This window comes from Mauremys mutica, chromosome 4 (genome assembly GCF_020497125.1).
Source record: "Mauremys mutica isolate MM-2020 ecotype Southern chromosome 4, ASM2049712v1, whole genome shotgun sequence".
Lineage (NCBI taxonomy): Eukaryota > Metazoa > Chordata > Testudines > Geoemydidae > Mauremys > Mauremys mutica.
The window spans coordinates 160,015,128-160,031,309 of NC_059075.1; the positions used below are offsets into that span (position 1 = coordinate 160,015,128).

General features: G+C 46.2%; 2 protein-coding genes across 2 annotated transcripts in view; both read left to right on the forward strand.

Annotated features, from left to right (window-relative positions):
* LOC123368033 (olfactory receptor 1019-like) overlaps positions 1 to 16,182 on the forward strand; it is a 155,730-nt gene that overhangs the window by 61,966 nt on the left and 77,582 nt on the right. The window lies entirely within an intron of this gene.
* The window catches only part of LOC123369202 (interferon-induced very large GTPase 1-like), a 65,205-nt gene continuing 56,078 nt past the window's right edge, over positions 7,056 to 16,182 (forward strand). The window contains exon 1 of the mRNA XM_045014559.1: positions 7,056 to 7,332. Within this exon, the coding sequence (XP_044870494.1) occupies positions 7,056 to 7,332 (277 nt within the window). The remainder of the gene's footprint in view (positions 7,333 to 16,182) is intronic.

Consider the following 16,182-nt stretch of genomic DNA (forward strand, 5'->3'; position numbering starts at 1 on the left):
CTGTATTGGCCAATCAGTGAGCAGAGAAAGGTCTCAGAGGAGGAGAAAGTCAGTGACATTGGTTAATATTAATCTCTGTGACTCAGTTCCCCATCTGTAAAATGAGAATGATACTGCCTTATCTCACCAGGGGTGTTCTGAAGATGATTTCAGTAATGTTTGGAACAGTTATACTGTGGGATTTTCTTTGCAGTGTACACAGCCAGGTACTTCCATTCTCATGTAGCCTCAGAATTAGACCCCAAACCTCCTCTCTATCCCCTTCTGGCATTTAATTATCTGACTGTTGCTTTTGAATGCCACCTTCCCCAGATTTGGGATGCAGATTTGGGATGGTCTTGTGTAATGTTTAAGGCACTGGGCTGTAACTCAGGTGACTGGGCAAGTCACTGAATCTCTGGCCCTCAGTTTCCCCATGTGTAACATGGGGAGAATAATCCTCCCTTGTCTGTTCAGACTGTGAGCTCTTTGGGGCGGGGTGATCTCTCATGGCGTGTCTGTGCAGTACCCAGCAAAACAAGGCCCTGATCTCAGCTGAGCCCTCTAGCACTGCTTTAATACTGTTAATAACAACACTGAATCCCCACATCTCAGACATGTCTGGCTTGTATTAGCTCAAGATATTGTTACCCTCCTCCCACCTATGGACAAGAGGGCCTGAGCCACTGAAGTCAACGGGCAGTTTACCATCAGTTTCTCTAGGATGAGTTCCAGAGACACCAGTCCCCACTGTTGAATTCAGCCTACTTCCTGCCAAGATGGCCCCTGGTCCCTGTCTTAACCAATTTCCTCCTGTTCTTTCCCTGACATCCATTGGGAGAGCTCTGTCAATTAATTTCCTCACACTATCTCACACTGAGCTCATTTCCAGTAAGGAACATTCCCACCTCTGGTCTTTGTCTTGTATTTGTAAGCCCTGTGGCCTGAAGCCTTGGAGCAAAGGAAACTCACTTTGGTCATCTGTTGGTGAAATGGGAGAAAGATGGTCAAGAGCTGCTTAAAAACTGCAGATGGGCAGGACTTCACTGGGGAGACGCTCTCTGCTGCCATCTGTTTGACAGCCTGGGGAGTTGACTGAATGGGCCAGGCCTCATTTGCATTTCAGTTTTGTGATAGTTTGGGGCATTTTGGTTAAAATTCAGTTAAATTTTGAATTTGGGGAAAATGAAGTGCAATTGATCATGTTGGGAAATACAATGACATGTCATTGACACTGACTGTGCCTGGAGTCACTGTGACCGATACTGATTTCAGACCAGTTGGGTAAGGGAAACTCAAGCCAGCATTAGTTAAGTCTTTATGAGAATTCTAGAAAATTGAGCTTGTCCCTTTTGATTCCTGAAAATATCTGGAAAAAGGTTACTTACAGGTATGTGTAAAGCCAGTGGATCAATTCTTAAAGCTGTAAATAGTGTTTTAGCTCTATGACTTGCATTAACATCAGTGGGATCCCTGATGCTAAAATTGTCAATGTGTCTCTGAAAATTAACTTCTAAAAATTGCTCTGGGTCTTCTTCTCATAGTCCATTGGTTTGACTATGATGTTTTCCTGATGCCGCTTTTTGTGGATTCTGGAGTGACTCTGATGTCCGAGGCATGATGCCCATGCTTGTGAGCAGACTGGGCAGACAAAATCATTGGTGAGAGTCTCTGTCAAGAGAGCCATCATTGGAGATGTTGCTGCCAAGGTAGGTAAATTGTCAACTTGCTTTAGTTGGGTTCCACTAATGGATATGCTAGGGGGTATGACATGGAGTGGTGAAGATGACTGATGCAACACCACAGTTTTCTCCAGGCTGATTGTGAGGCCAAACAATTTTGATGCTTCAGTGCAGCAAACTATGATGCACTGGAGATCTCCCTCTGTGTGTGGTAGGAGGGCATAATCATCTGCAAAGAGTGTTTCTCTTAGTAGTAGTTCTGTTACTTTTGTTTTTGGTTTAAGCCTTATAAAACTGAAGACTGAACCGTCGTGCCTGTATCTGAAGTATATGCCTCTGTTGAGCCCATTTGTAGTATGTTTGAGACCTTGGGTGAACACTACAGGGCAAGAACCCAGCCTTATTTGACTCCATTTGAAATAGGAAAGGAGTCAGTAAGATAGTGTGAGATAGTACCTGACCCTGCATCCCCTCATGGAATAAACAAATGATTGCTACCAGTTTTGGTGGGCAACCAAGTTTGCTGAGGATCATCCATAATCCTTCTCTATTGACTGTATCAAAGTCAGCTACAGCATAAGAATGTGCCTTGCATATAGTTTAATACTAACACTTCCTGTTAAGAACAAACAGGTATAAAAATATCAAGCATGGTGACTATACCTGTGGTTAGTTTAAAAGGTTTGGCAATTAGCAGCAGTGAGGATAAGTTGGAGACTGAATCTGCATAAAGGATGAAAGAGTGTGTTGACCAAATGCACCCCTGTATTTACATCCTATACAATACTGTAATATTCATTGTACAAAATATGTGATGTGAATGAAATGTGAAATGAAATAGAAAATTCATAATGCAGTGGACAATAATATCATCGTGATGTATATGTAGCATCATTATGTGCAAAGATATGAAATCCCCTCTTGTTAAAGGGTCTTGCTCGAACTCATCTAGCACTAAATAGGCAAGCCGGGTCAAGCATGTCTATTTATCTCCAATGTATAGATAAACTGTAAATAGAGTCCTCAGACAACACAAATGGGGAAGGCATGAGACAAATGAGCTCTGCAAACTCAGCAAACAGGGGAGAGAAAGAAAAGCATGGGACTTCTTTCACCAGGAGACTTCATGTTGCCGTACTCTAAGCTGGAAAAACCTTTTTCTTAGAAGTCATTCTCAGGAGCTTGCATTTCAAAGGGAGAATGAACTACAAAAGTGAGGGGCAAACACCCCAATGACACTCATCTCTCTTCCTGAACATTTCTCTATCTTACTTTTTTCACCTAAGAAGACAAAATCAAACAAACAAAAAAACCCAGCTGTTGGACTTTGGGGGAGGGGTCCTGACCTAAAGGTTGGTCAGCAATGCTGCTGAAGGTATTTGGTAAGAACTTCACCTTAAACCAAGTCTAGTTTATTACATTTGTAGCAGAGTGGTCCCCTGCTCCTGCCCTAAAGGGCTTGAAACAGCCCAGGAGAGGACTGTGGCTGGGGCAAGAAGCCTGGGCTGATTGGGGAAAGCAGGCTCAAGTGTGGCCATGACTCAATCAGGCCTAGCTGGCCCCTATAAGAGGCTGTGAGCCAGAAGCCCAAACAGTCTCCCTCTGCCAGTAGAGGGAGAAGGGCCTGGCTGCAGGGAGCTAAGAGGGGAACCTAGAGTGGAGCAGGGCTGGGGAAAGGTCTAGGGAGCTGGGGAGTTCCGGCCTAGGAAAGCCCCAGGTTGTGGCCTAGCACAAGGCCAACAGGTCCTGTGGGTTGCAGAGGGCAGCCCCGGGGTAGGCCAAGGCAGCAGGTCCAAACCCAACCTTGCCAGTGATGAGTGGCTGATACTGCAGCCTGCCCCAGGGCATGGGGCTAGATGATGACTGGTAGTCACCATACACTGAGGTGAGGTGAGGTGGGGATAGAGGGTGGAGGTTTTCCAGGGAGGGGAGACCCTGAGAGAAAGGGGTTACTGCTTGGGGTCAGCACCCCAGCTAACAGGGCACCGGGGTCCTGGGAGAGACACGGGGGGCCAGAGGACAGGTGGATCACCAGCCTACAGAGGGCGCTTTGGAGCTGGAATCGAGCTAATTCCCAGAAGTCACCAGCAGGAGGCACCGCAGGGGTGAGTCCGCACATCTACACATTTAATATTAGGAAGTGTTTTGTTTTTTTATTTTCTTGTAACCATTTCTGACTGTAATGCTTATATTTGAATTCATTTAAAAATCTCTCTTCTTTTGATAATAAACTTGTTTTATTGTGTAATCCAATCCAGTGTTTAATTTCAACTGTTTGGGTAACTCCATTGAATGCAGCAAGCTGTTGTGTGTTGTTCCTTTAGATGGACATCGGATCTAATACATCTGGACTGTCCAGGAGGGGGCTGGACTGGGCAATACAGAGAACACATTTTGGGGGAAGTCTGGGATTGGGAGTGGGCTGGGGTCACCCCGCAAGTGGTAACTAAGGCTGTTGGAAGCCAGAGTGTGACTAAAGGGTGGCTGGCAGGCTGCAGTCGCATGTAAACACTCAGGGTGTGGCTTGCATGCTGGCAGGCTGTTTGTGAGTGGTCCAGGTGAGAGCTACAGAAGCATAACATTGTGAGGCACCCAAAGTTAAAGGGAAGGGGTGACACAACCCCACACTGGTCTGGATTGCATTCTGGAAGTCACATGGAATAGCTTTATAAAAAGAGCTCATTGTGCTGTGTGAATTAGATTCATGTTTGTTGTTACTTTATTTTCCTGTTGAGATTCTGATCCATCCAGTTAACATCATTGTAGTTGAATAAAACAGCATGGTAGGCTGATTGGACTCAGGGAGACACAATGATCTGATTACACATATTCTAATGGCGGTTACACACGCAGTGATGTTCTTTCCCTCTTGTTCAGGATGCATACAACCAGCAGAGCGATTCGTTCCTTTAACAGGAGAAGAGGGCACGTTGACACCCATCACTCAAAATGTACAATAATACACATTGGAAGGAATCATTTGAATTATTCCTACACTGGATTCTAAATTAACAGGAGCCACTCAAGCAACTTTTCTGATACAACAGAAGATTTCCAGGTAATGACATCTTTGTATATTACTGAATCCAGCCCTCTTTACAGCTCTCCAAGGCTAGACAAACAGTCAACTTCACCCTGATTGACCAGTTTCATACAGGGATTGCAGGAGATGTGGGTTTTGGGGAGGGATCTGAATGAGAAAAGAGGGTAATGGCTTTGCAGACCAGCACAGGAGAAGCATGCCATGAGTAGCGGGTGGACTAGGGGAAAACAGAGAAATATAGAGACAAGCCTGGCAATTAAGCAGCAGGTGATAAGCACAGCAGTTGAAACAGTTTCACTTTTCACTTCTCTCAAGCAGTCATTTCTCCTTCCAAAACAACTTGAAGATAACCAAGATTAACCCAAATGCACGGTTCAAAGTTTGGATCTAGGGACTTGTTATGTGGACTGCAGCACGATGTGTAATGCAGCTTCTTTAATGAACTTCCAGTGGCATCCTCACTCCCCGCTCCCATTTTCCTTCCTTCCCCTTCTCTTCTGCTAGATTTTACTCTCATAGAGCAATGACACGTATGTAGGTCCATTTTGCAATTTCCATTCTCTCTCTACAGCCACACAAGCACAGGGCAGGTAAATTCCAGCAGAACAGAGGTGGAATTGGATAAGTACTTGGTGTGGGGGGTTGCTTTGAGATTTAAGTGAACTGCTCAGGTTTGTGGACATGATAGTGGAGAATGGAGGGAGAGGGCTGCTTTGAGCTGTGAGTGCATTAGAGAAAGTTGCTAGCTCTCAGGAGAAAGCATGTTGGGTTGTCTATATGCAGGTGGAGATTCCAGATTTTTTTTTCCTGCTCCAGGAGTCAGCTCAGGTAATGTCTGAGGAGGCAGTGGAATATCGTCTGCCAGAAACCCTGGAAGATCTGGGGCAGAAGGGTTCACACTGAATACAATCAAGGAAGGAGGTGGTTATAACTCAGCTTTCTGGAACATATTGGAAACAGCAAAGCCTGTGGATGTCACCAATGAGATGATGAACTACTTGGGGGGAGGGATAGCTCAGTGGTTTGAGCATTGGTCTGCTAAACCCAGGGTTATGAGTTCAATCCTTGAGGGGGCCACTTAGGAAATCTAGGGCAAAAATCAGTACTTGGTCCTGCTAGTGAAGGCAGGGAGCTAGACTCAATGACCTTTCAAGGTCCCTTCCAGTTCTAGGAGATAGGTATATCTCCAATTATAAAAAATATTATAGGAAAGACTGTGATCGGAAGGTAGTTATGGCAGTGCTGAGAGACATCAACCTGAGGGATCTGTCAGAGATACTCATTAGTGCAGCAAAGGCTGGTAAGACTCTACCAATGGAGAGGACAGTGGGCAGTATCTGGCTAGAACAAATGTATCCAGGGTGGGTGTCTTCAGTGTTGGTTGAACTATTCTGTGTTTTGAAGAAGGGAAGGTAATTCTTTGAATGAAGCATTGGCTTTTTCAGTCCTGACCAAGAGACTGACTCTCTGGCTTTGGGTCAGGATTCGGGTTCCCAAGGCCTTAGCTGTCCTTCTTTCCTTTTTCATCTTTCTGCCCTGCCTGGGAGTGGAGAAAATCACTGTTAATTCCTTTCTGAGTAATAACCACTCCCACCTCATCTGCAATAAATCACTTTCCTGCCTCTAGACTTTCTTTCTTGTATGTTTAACTCAGCAATTGAACCATAAACCATCTGTTCTTTCCTATATCATGGCTCAACCCCCTCTCCCACCACATACATCTTGTGGCTTTGGATTTAAACACCAACTTCCTCATCCCACACTCTGCCCCAGCACACATACTGCAGTGATGGTTAAAGCTCCTTTGCCCCTTCTATGAGACCACATACAAAATGTTGGGGGAGTTACACACACTGTGATGTTCTTCCCACCATGGATGCTAGTCACGCACCAGGCAGAGTGATGTGCCATTAATGGAAGGGGCAAACTGGGGGAAATTGGAGAGCAGGATGTACAAATTTTAATATCACAATCATTCCCTTTTCTGTTAGAAAGAAATGTTGGATGGCACTACTATTGTCCTTGCTCTTTTCTTCTGTGTTCTCATCTGATAGATTCTGTTCCAGGGGCCTGACCTGGCTTTGTCTTAATTTTGTCTTGGTTTCAGGAAGGAACCAGTGTAGTGTTTAGTGGGCGGGTTTCCATTTGAGATTCAAAGTAAATGTGCAGCAACTCTTGTTTGCATGACTGGAGGAAGCGGTAGGCAAGAAGGGAGGGGGTTGATGTGAGGTGAGTGCTCTAGAGACCTTTAGTTTCAGTTTAGCTCTGACTATTCCTCTTTGTGAACCAACCATTTCCTGCTTTTGTCTCTCCTCTCACAGGCTGCTCAGGGAGCTGAGGAAGGAGATGCCATGGAGAAAGCAGTGAGCGATTGCTTACATGACAGTCTTGAAGAGCTGACAAAGGATGAGCTCAAGAAATTCAAGTTCAAACTGAACACATTTAAGCTGAAGAAGGGCTATGACAATATCCCCATGGGTAAATTAGAGGAAGCATCACCTGTGGACCTAACTCGCTCCATACTCAGCTACTATGGACAGGACTATGGGGTGGAAGTGACAGTGAATGTGCTGAAATCGATAAACAGGAGAGATCTGGCTCAGAAACTCTCTGAGACACTGAGACCTGGTAAGAAATAACCTAGGGAGAGCTCTGCCCTGCACAGTGTGCACGTGGTGGTGGTGGTGGTGGTGGAATTGTATCTCCTTTTCTGCAACTTTCATTTTCTGCATTTGCTCTTTTTTTTTTAAAGAATATCTATGTACATAAATAACTATTTGCTTTGTGCTGAGGTGATGGCCGCCATTTTGGCTAACATACTGGGGACTGACCCATGGACCTCCAGTGCTAAACGCACAAGCTGCTAAAGCTTCATAAAATGGGGCTGTAACAGACTTGTCTGAGAGATCAGGCAGAGAGGGGAGACGTGTAACACACATTCACTAGTGAGTTACACTGACACCATGCTCCACCCTCTACACTGCACAGAAAGTGTGAGAGAGAATAGTTCACAGTTAAAGCAGGAGCATTATTAGAAATGACAGACGAGAACCAGAAATATCCCAGATTTTAACCTGTCAATCTTTAATTCAGCTTTTCTTGCTATTCAGAGCCAGGTTTCATGTAACATTTTCTGCCTCCACTTCCTGACTCCAGTTACACCTCTAAAGATTTGCAGGTGCTTAATTTTACACACAATGATCCCTTCTCAGAACTGAACTCTTGCAAGTGTACCATTAGTCGAACAATATTTTGTGTTTTTTGGTAAATTCCCTGCTTCCTGAGTCATGTGATTATATGAGAATCTCAGCTTTTGTTTAAAATAAAAAGTACAGTTCTTTTTCTCATGACTGCAAAGAAAAAGTATAAACACTAGATGTTCAAAAAAGGCCAATATAAACAACTCAAAATGCTTTTTTTAATCTCATGTTTTTAAGACAATCATGATTTTTGAGGGGACTGACTCAATTTGTGAATGTGTTGGCAACCTTGCAGTGCTTAATATGTCCTTAAAGTTAAGCATGTGCTTAACATTCCATTTACTTCAGCAGCATTACTTACATGTATAACGTTAAATGAATTCACGGCAGCATTTGAGCCTTTTAAACCTTGGAAAAGGGCTCTTTTTTCCCCCTCAAATCAGTCTTTTAAGTTTACTTTATTATTAAATGTTTAAAGTATCAATCATGTAGATATGCTGCTTCTTGCTCACAGAAACAGACTTTAACATGACTGCCTTATTTTCCAGGCTATGGTACCCGTGATAGTTAGTGACTTATTTGCTTTCAAATTCAGTAAATAATTGCTAATAGATAAGCCCACAAAGGAAAATTATACCATCCTCTTTAAGAGCTGCAGTACACTTTTTAAAGGAATGAATGTAATTGCATGACATAACTTCATTCCTCTGAATTCTTGATTAAGAGAGAGGCACATTCTGTGTATTGTAACTGAATGTTTAAGTAGATGCAAACACCCTTCATTTTATTTCCCCTCATTTTACAGCTTTGAGTGTGTGCATTTATGAAGAGCCTTCACTGTAATGTAATATTGTGTTTTTGTAAACAATTTCCCGTTTTTGTTTTGTTGTTTTTGTTTTATGGTGTGCCATTACACTGGACCTCCCTTTTGAGAAAGCAGAAGCTGCTGTGCCCATAATTCTGATATTTGCCACACTGGGGCTCCTGGAGCAAGATTTACCCTTGATCCTGGGGAATTCCACTGTGGGGACAGTGAGGGTTGTATTGTAAGGGCAGTACGTGGGACAATAATTCAATTTCTTTATTTGGATTGGGCCCTGTGAGATGAGAATTCTGCTCCCAGCAACCCCATAGCGCTTGTTAGAGTATTATTATAAAGGGGAACCAGACTTACCTTTCCTCATTCCCACCTTGTTCCTACTCACTTGCATTGGAAGGTAAATCAATAGGTCTCTCTCAGCTAAGAAAGTAAATAGAATGAACTGCATTCCAATAATCTCTTTCATTTGCTTCCCCTATTTATGGTTGGGAAATTATGGAAAAATTATTGAAAATTTTTAGGAGCTCGGCGACTATTGTGGGGGCCACAGTCGTCCGTAATGGCTTGGCCTCGAGGTACCGGGTTGCATAATCTACTACTTCAAGACTATATTGGCACCCAAGCCACTTTTCTTTACCAGGTCATTGCCAATCTTCTTCTCAAAGGGCACTCCCACTATGGGAAGCAGTGTCAAGGGTGCTCGAGGCACCCCTTTTGAGCCAGTTCACTGGCACTTGGGGCAGGAGGTGCAGAAATCTCAAATTTGCAGTCGATATCTGGCCAGAAAAACCTCCGTACCACTTGTTATAGGGCCTTCTCCCTCTCCAGGTGCCCTGCCCAGGGCACTGAGTGCCCTGGGTGTAGTAACGTGCATGAGAACCTTCATGAAACTAGCAATTGTTGGAATTCTTCCTGGGTATAGGGCACAGGCGCCAACTTTTCTCGGTACTGGTGGGTGCTTACACCCCTTCCACCCCTCCCAGCCCCATTGGACCCCTCCCCAAATCCCTGCCCCGCCTCCTCCCCCGAGCGCACTGTGTTCCCCCTCTTCCCCCCCTCCCTCCTGGGCTTGCCACATGAAACAGCTGTTTCATGGCACAAGCACTGGGAGGGAGGGGGAGAAGCAGGACGCAATGGCGTGCTCGGGGAGGAGGGGTGGTGAGCTGGGCAGGGGGGCGGGGAGCTGCTGGTGGGTGCAGAGCACCCACCAATTTTTCCCAGTGCGTGCTCCAGCCCCGGAGCACCCATGGAGTCAGCGCCTATGGTTTAGGGTTCTTTAGCCAGCTGGTGGAGGCGGTCAACATGCATCTTGAATCAGGGCCCATGGTGGGGGTGGGTCATTGGCTGGCACCTTCCTCCTGCTTGGGATCTGCCACCTGTTCCCAGGCTCGGCTCAGTGTCAGGTCCTCCCTATGCTCACTCACGAAGTCTACATCTATGTCCAGCCAGTCTTGGTTGGTCTCCTCTGGTGCCTTAGCTTTGTGGGGGGAGTGAGGGGGTACCAGCATCTTTGGCCAGGCAAAGAGGCTTTCTCCCTAGTTATCTGGGCCCTCATAGCTCAATAGTTCCATATTCACTAGCTTTGCTCTGTCTTCCCCGAGTGAGCGAGTTTGCAGAATCAACACCAGTCGTGCCCCAAGATCACTGGGTAGATCAGTGGCGGGACCAGGCTGACTCAGCACATCTCCTTCCAGCAGCCGGCCACCAGCCTCACCCAGGCAGGCGAGTACAGTCTTACATCCTCATCGATTCACTGTGTAATTTGTGTGTATGGGGGGGGCTCACACCAGGTCGAGAGACTCTGTCAGGGCCATTCTGGTAAGCATTTGGTTATATCCCCAAGTTGATGAGTGCCATCACCTTCAGGGATACCAGGAGCTTGGCTGGGCCCTTCTTTCTTGCCTGGAGGCTGGCTGCCCACACTTTGCCCTAGCTACAATCCATGCTTGAGCAGTTGCAGTGGAAAGGCCCCTCCTGGTCACATTTCTAACACCGACTCCAGGTTCCCCTTGGAAGACCCTCCATCAAGGAGACAGCCTCCATCAGGGTGGCTGGGCACTGCCCCTGTACCAATTCCTTCCCCCAATGAGGAGGATGTGGGTGAACTGCTCCAGCTCCACCATCTCAGTCACTTGAACCCTGGTCAGCTTCTTTGGTTCCAGCCAGCGCCAACAGTAGTCCTGGATCCTCTGGGCTACTACTTTAGGCCTGGTCCTGGGTGGATACTGTTACCGGTGCGATCTCTGATGGTAAGTCTCAGGGCCAGGCCGGTCAAAATCACACCCAGGACTGAACACTGTATTAAGGTTCCAAACTGCTTGTCCACCACGTCAGTGTCAGCCCTTAATGATCTTGAACAATTTCCAATTCAAGACCAACTCTCAATTCTGCTGATCATACCTGAAGCATGGAAAACAGTCAAGCAAATGGAAAATCAGTGAATCCAGATGGCATTCCTGCAGAGATTTTCAAATTTGGGGACGATGAACTGATCAGGACATTCATTGGCCTCTATTTAAGATTTTGGGAACAGAGGATGTGCCACAAGAACTTAAAGATGACAATTTTTTTTGCCTTTACAAAAAGAGAGGCGATCACACTTCTTGCTATAACCATTGTGCACCTCGCTCCTTAGCATGACAAGCAGTGTCAACTTGCAGAGACGTTGCTGCCTGAAAGCCAATGTGGCTTCCATCTTGGGAGTGGTACTTCTGACAAGATCTTTGCACTCCAGCAAATACAGGAGAGCAGAATCAAGACCTGCATATAGTTTTTGTCAATCTTACTAACACCTTTAACTCTGTAAATCAAGCTAGCCTGTAGAGGGAAGGGATAGCTCAGTGGTTTGAGCACTGGCCTACTCAACTGAGGGTTATGAGCTGAATCCTTCAGGGGACCACCTAGAGATCCGGGGCAAAATCAGCACTTAGTTCAGCCACTTGCCTTCACTAGCAGGACCCAATGACCCTTCAGGGTCCCTTTCAGTTGGGGAGGAGGGATAGCTCAGTGGTTTGAGCATTAGCCTCCTAAACCCAGGGTTGTGAGTTCAATCCTTGAGGGGGCCATTTAGGGATCTAGGGCAAAAATCTGTCTGGGGATTGATCCTGCTTTGAGCAAGGAGTTGGACTAGATACCACCTGAGGTCCCTTTTCACCCTGATATTCTATGATTCTAGACAGTCCTCCACAAGTTTAGTTGCCCAGAGAAGTTTGTTGACAACATTAAATCTTATCATGCAGGAAAGTTGGTTCATGTCCTTGACCAAGACTGCTTCTCAGCTCCCTTTGTTGTCATCAATGGAGTAAAATGAGCCTGTGTTCTTGCTCCAACACTATACATTTAGTATAATGTTTGTAGCTGTTCTAATAAATGAATTCAGAAACATTGATTGTGGCATTTTTATGCAGTACCTTGTAGACGGACGTGTTTTGAATCTGCATCACCTGCATGCGAAGACAAAAGTTAAGATGATTTTTAGCAAATTATTTTTGCTGATGACTGTGTTCTATTGGCCTATAACCTCAGGGACATTCTGTTGCTCACTGATGGCTTTTCATTTGCACCAAAATGTTTTGGCTTAACGATCAGCCTAAAGAAGACAGAAGTCACAATCCAGCCTTGATCAGGAAGTACAGCAACTACCTTAGTTATGTCCATTGACGATTCAAGGTCATTGACAAATTTTGCTACCCAGGCAGTGTCATTGCACAGCATGCAATGACTGATGAAAACATTATGAAGCACATTGGGGCCTTTGGAAAACTTCAGACAGGTCTCTAGAATGAACATGGTGTCAGACTGCAAATTAAATTGATGTTTAGTTCACTCTCATCATCATCACACTCCTCTATGGCTGTGATACGTGGACTACTTTTCAATGCCACATGAAACTCTTGAACTTATTTCACCTATGATATCTGCAGTGGATAATGGGAATTAAATGGCAAGATTTGGTTTCAAAGACTGAGGTCCTTGAGTACTGCAACATCACAGGCATTCAAGCTTTTATATTAGGAGTGTAGTTGAGATGGTGTATGGTCACATGGTCCATATGTCTGACAGAATACCAAAAGCCACCTTCTATGGAGAGTTTCAGGCTGGAACTTGTTTTAGGGATAGACCAAGAAAACATTACAAAGAAACTCTCAAGGCCAACCTCCAGTCTTGCAATGTTTGACTTGAACATCTGGGAGCTCTACATGACGAGACCCTCTACTGGCAGCTCTGTCACCTCGGACTGAAAGGCTTTGAGAGCTCACAGATTGCTGCAGTGAAGGAGAGATGTGTGAGGTGTAAAGCTAAAAGTAGCTCCCATCATTTACAATTGTTTTCCCCTGTGGCTCTTGTAGACAGGGCCACAGGTCCGAAATGGCCTTTGGTCTCATCTCAGGACCCACAATAAGTGACTGTAGCTCATCTGTCAAACTTAATGAGAGACTCCTTCAACATTATCAATTCAACAAAGGGCAGCATGTGAGGTCTCTTCTGAGAGCCAGTGACCCCCGGTGATCAAAATCATTGTGAGATATATATATATATATATACACACACACACACACACACACACACACGTAACACTTAAGGAGTTATGGTTCTGTACTGAAAATTATATTCTTAAAGTCTGTGAATTAGGACTGGTCACCAGAAGGTGATGAACTGGTTTCTTTTGAGCAGAGATTAGCAGACACTTCTCTCTCTGTCACACCCTGTGTGCATTGTCTGCTTTGCAATAGTGGCCTATTTACAGACTGAACCAAGTGTTAATCAAGAGTAGTGAAATTGACAAGAAAGAAGCACACAGGATAAAGCACCCAGCATCTTGTTTGTCAGTGGAGACAGAGGGTTTATGGGGTATAACTATGGAGGTAGAGGCATACCCTGTGTCTTTCACTTAGGGGACAAGCTGTCACCATGCATTTTATGAACTGAGGATCACAGCCAGCCAGGGCAGCTAAGCACTGTGACAAAGATTTTGGGTGAGCTAAACGTTACTGACAGGAGAGTATCTTGTTAAGTAAACCTAGGTTCTAGAATGTGTGTTATGATTTTGTTTTATATGTAACTGTGTTTCCGATATTTCTATTGCTATTCCCAGAATCTCTGCTTTGTTAAATAAACTTTTTCTAGTTTTCACTATAAACATATCTAAGTGCAGTGTGTTGAGCGGAGCCATGATCAGAGGTAAAGCTGGTAAACTGGGGTGTATTGTTTTCTTTGGAAGCAGTTGATCTGTGAATTCTGAGTGTGTCCAGTGGACCAGGGACTGGATATTCTAAGGAGAGGCTCGGGGGGCTGCAGAGTTGGAGTGTGTCTATCACTTACCTGCAGATGAACAGCTGGGCTGGTGAGGCCTCAATCGGAATGCGTGTGTCGTCCATGGTCAGTGGATCTGGGGAGCTCATCTCTCTGGCAGGCACAGATATGGCCTCCTGATGCTAAAGGCAGTGGTAGTGAGGTTCTTCACAATGCTGAGTACCCCCAGGAAGCATCACAAAGCCTTTGTTTCCTGTCCCTAGAAGGGTCCCTCTTGGTTACATTGTTGTTTTTGGGTGGGGCATTTCATTTGCTAGGGTTTGTATTATTGCATTTTATATATTGTGTACAGGGTTTATACTCCTGGTGAAGAGTTATTTTCCCAAGGGGCAGCATCCATTGTGTCCCCGGCACTGAGAGGAGTCATCTCGGGTGGAGGCACCCGGCCTTCCAATAAGAACCCATGCAAGGAAGGAGGAGAGGCCACTCCAATTAGCAAGTGTAAGGGGACTGTTGCCCCCTTACCAACTTTCAGTGGGAGTGTTTGGTTGCTAGCTCCCAGCACTAAAAAGGGAGGGGTCGATGGGAAATCAGGAGCCTGAGACTGACAGGGGACAATGTGGAGAGGCTAGTGCTCCAGGTCAGCCGGATTGACAGGGTGGGCAGGCTAATCAAGGAGTCAGGAGGCCAGGGGGGTCCTGTCCTCTGTGTGAGCTGGAATTGTCTGAGTCAGATGGAGTGGGGCTGAGCTAAGGAAAGAGCAGGGGCCCAAGCTGAGCTGATGGGAGCGGAGCTGCAGCCCAAAAAGCCAGAGCACAGCCCAGAGAGAGCAGCCCTGCCCTGGGAGGAGAGCTGCAGCAACCAGAGCCAGAGGGGCCAGACAAGCAGCCCAGGAAGCAGATGAGAGCTCAGAGCGGAGTCACAGAAGCACCCTGCAGAGCAGCCCTGCCCTGGGAGCAGAGTGGTAGCAACTGGAGCCAGAGAGGCAGGAGAAGCAGCCCAGGGAGCTGAAGTCAGAGCAGCAGCAGCAGCCGTGCTGAGGCAGAGTGGAGCTGGAGCTGGAGCTGGGGCAGTCTGGAGCTGAGTGCGGTGAGCAGCTGGGCAGAGCGAGGGAGACCCCGGGCAGTGGGCCCAGCGCAGGGAGATACCTCAGCCAAGAGGCCCTGCAGGCCAGACTGGAAGGGGGATCATAACCATGACAGGCCGGGGGTGACGCTGGGGAGAAGGGTCCTGCCACCGAGAGCCTGAGAGTGTGTGGCCACCGCCAGAGCAAGTGTCCAACCCGCAGCGTCCCTGCAGCACAGCCAGGGCCTGAGAAGGAGGCCTGGGACCTACAAGGAACAGACTATGAACTGCCCTGACGTTCCAGAGACACTGTTTGTGATGTTCCCTGCCACAGAGCGGGGTGATGTGTTTTTCTTTAACCTTTCCCATTTTTCCTTATTCTTTTTTTAAATTAAATGTTAATTAAATAACTTGTATTTGCTTTAAATTGTATGATGTGATCAGTGGGTCAGGGATGTGCGCAGTGCAAAGAGAGTACCCCGGAGTGGGGACACCCTAGCCCCTGTCCTAGGTGACCACAGCAGGGTTGGGGGTCGAGCCCCCCAGGAATCCTGGGCCCAGCCTTGTTGGGGTTACGAGAACTCTGCCAGACAAGAGAGTGGAGGGGGAGTCCTCGAGGGCAGGGAGGCCTCTGGGTAAAGGAAGTGGGAGCGAGGACTCAGATCCTTTCGCTAGCCCACTTCACCGGGGTAGTGCAGAAGCCAGGAAAGTTCCCCACAATAGCGGGACCATTCCCCCGCTTACACAAGCACCATAGCTCAGGGGAAGGGCTACATGTGGTTAAGCTGCGCCTCATACTCTGGTTCCAGGATTTTCTTTTCTGCAAAGAATTCAAACATCACCATCATTTATGTAAACAACTTAATTTGTGAAACATGTACCCATTTCAGTTTTCCATCTTTTTCACACCACGGTTGGGGATCTGCTAGCAGATCTTAAATATAGGCTTAATGTAGACAAGCCCTGGGCTTTCATGTTAGAAGTGGTACAATTCAAATTATTCCCTAAAAAATAAAGAACTAATCCTCCCTAGTACTCAGATTCTTGCTATGCATCCCAAAGGAGAGGATGAAATTAAATACACTTGAGTCAACTCAGAAGGTAAATCGAAAAGGTTATCAGTTAGGTAACCATGATGTA